Genomic DNA, 2,902 nt, shown 5'->3' on the forward strand with positions numbered 1-2,902 from the left:
TTTTGTTTGCAAAAAACAACCTTGTTATATAACAAAAAGAATTGACAATTTTTGACATTACATATTATGTCATATTCTATAGCCAAATTATTGTAGGGTTTCTTAAAACACAGACATACTCCATAATTTAAAAAAGTGACAATTTCAATTGTATTTATGACAAAATATTTTTTCACCAAAACAGTATCATTATTAGTCATATTGGAGAAATCTGGATATAGATGTCTAATTCAATATCAAATATCTATAAAAATTGAATAGTGCTCTAAGAAAATACATAGTAACATTGCAAATATGAGGTTCAAAATTACAATAAGAAGCATTCTTTGTAATTATTTTTATTTTATGTTTGAGCATTTTGCCTGCACCTAAGTACATCATGTGAGTACAGTGCCTGGGGAGGCCAAAGGGGTGTTGAATTCCTTGGACCTGGAGTAATAGCTGTTATGAATATGGGTCCTCTGGATGAGAAGCAATGGCTTGTAAATGCTGAGCCTTCTCTCCAACCCGCACAACAAGAAACATTGTTGAAAGACACTGAATAATGATAGAAATCTTGACAACTTTATAAGTTAACAATTTTTGTCATCTAGTCCCTCATTTAATGCAATTAAAAAAAAAAACCTGAACAGGAAAATCTCTCAAAATTATCCTTCAAACACAAAATAGATTTGAACTTGTTAGAAGGCTTTCAGCTCCCTGGCATTCCTTGGATGTAGAAGAGCTATGAGGATAAATAGTAAGTTATCTTTATACATGAAAATATATCACTCCAGTGTATCTTCCTTGTACAAAAAATAAGTCTAAGTTGGACCCACCTCAGGCTCAGGATGAGTCCCCAGGTCAAGAATAGGATAACATAATCGCATAACAAGGAGGAAGAAGAAAAGATATTGGAAGAAAAAACTCCCAGGGATAAAGAAAGAAAGAAGGAAAGGTGTCATAAAAGGTGACAAGAAAGAAAAGTGGAGAGACAGCCCTGAATGAAAGACATAGACTATGGAAGCCCCATTAGTTTGCTCACTGTGAGTCTCTTCACTGTTTTCCTTAGAGCAAGTTTGACATCCTTATTCCTGAGACTATAAATGAGGGGGTTCAACAAGGGCAGCACAAAAGTGTAAAATACAGAGAAAAATTTTCCCTGGCCCACAGATTCGGCAGATGATGCTTTCATATGAGTAAGTGTACCAAATCCATAGAATAAGGCAACAGTTATTATGTGAGAACTACACGTGCTCATAGCTTTGGACAAACCCTTACCCGATGACAACTGAATGACATTAAAAAGAACCAAAACATAAGAGGTTAAGATAATGAGGCTAGATATGATTACTACTGTGCTGATAAAAACAGAACTCAGGAGTTCATTGACATAGGTGCTGCTGCAGGAGAGCTCTAGGAGAGGGAAGATGTCACACATGTAGTGGTTAATGAGGTTGGAATCACAAAAATTCAGCTTGACCATAAACCCTGTGAGAACACCAGTACCAACAAACCCCATCAAGTGTGAACCAAACACCAGCAGACAGCAGGTCCTAGGGGAAATGATGACCACATACAGTAGAGGCTGGCAGATGGCCACATAGCGATCATAGGCCATGACTGTCAGCACATAGCACTCAGAACTGGCAAAAAGGCAGAAGAAAAACAGCTGAGTCATGCACCCTGTGAAGGAGATAGCGTTCTTCTCTGAAATAAAACTCATCAGCATTTTGGGAGTACAGACAAATGAGTAACAGAAATCAATGAAGGACAGATTGAAGAGGAAAAAGTACATGGGAGTGTGAAGGTGAGAGTTCAGAATGATGAGACTCATTAAGCTCAAGTTTCCCACCACGGTGGCTGTGTAGTTCACCAAGAACAGGACAAACAGGGGCAGCTGGAGCTCAGGTTGATCAGTTAATCCTTTAAGAATGAACTCGGTCACTGAAGAATTATGCTCCATGACCATTTTCTTAACCAGTAGATCTATAGAAACATCAATAAAATGATCACATTAACAAGGAAACCTGTCATTGACTCCAAAAGGCCAGCTAGAGCTTCCAATTTATAAGCTCAGGGTCGTCTGAAGTCACTCAGAAATGCATTCAAAAAGCATCATTTCCCATATTGATTCCTGAGTGATCCCTGTTTATTCTTTGTCTGTCCTTGATGTGTATCTGCTCTGAGAGAATTCTGATAGAACTCCCAAAGTCTCCAAACACCGTTCCCTCCCTGTTTTTAATCTTCAAAAAGGATCCGGGCAGAAAAGAGCAATAAATAAGTGTTGCTCTCCTGAACCCATTACTCATTTTGCTCTTTATTTGAAGAGAAATTATGAAGACAAAGAAGATTCCATGCTCACGTTTTTTCTTTTCCTCCTTGTTATGTCACTGATGTTGAACCACAGGCCCTTTCTCTCCAATGTCTTACAGGATCGAAGTTTCTGATCATGAATGAGTATTAGCTGTTAGTGAAGATCTGACTCTGAACTTCTAAAAGATGTATTCTGGTACACGACAAAATTTCAGTTTGAACATTTCCCTAAAATGTTCTCTCCTTGGACAAATGGAAATAACAATGTTATATGAGCATCAATACACCACTCACTCACATGAGAATCTTAATGCCTCGCATTCTGGGAAAAGGCATTTGAAACATACAAAATTATTCTCTCCTTTGTGAGCTCTCCCAGGTTTGATGAGTCCCTTGAGTGAAGACATTACAGCGTCTATGTTTACATCATATGTCATAGACCTAACACTGAATCTTTATAGATTCAAAAAGTTCTATTCAGTTTAAAATTTCTCATCAGGTGTCTCTAGGTCCCAGAGCATAGTGTCATGCTATTCCCTTCAGAATTCCCCTCATTATTCCCTGCACAAGTGTGAATAATAAAAATCCAGGGATATAGGCACTTGCC

At 37.9% G+C, this 2,902-nt stretch overlaps 1 protein-coding gene across 1 annotated transcript; it reads right to left on the minus strand.

The window, feature by feature from the left end:
- Positions 1–997: 997 nt before the first annotated feature.
- LOC103729006 (olfactory receptor 143-like) lies at positions 998–1,957 on the minus strand. Its single transcript, XM_008826979.2, has one exon. It carries the CDS (start codon positions 1,949–1,951, stop codon positions 998–1,000), a length of 954 nt encoding a protein of 317 aa, XP_008825201.1. The 5' UTR covers positions 1,952–1,957.
- Positions 1,958–2,902: the final 945 nt, after the last annotated feature.

Source organism: Nannospalax galili, unplaced genomic scaffold (assembly GCF_000622305.1).
Source record: "Nannospalax galili isolate Female #2095 unplaced genomic scaffold, S.galili_v1.0 scaffold1832, whole genome shotgun sequence".
NCBI lineage: Eukaryota > Metazoa > Chordata > Mammalia > Rodentia > Spalacidae > Nannospalax > Nannospalax galili.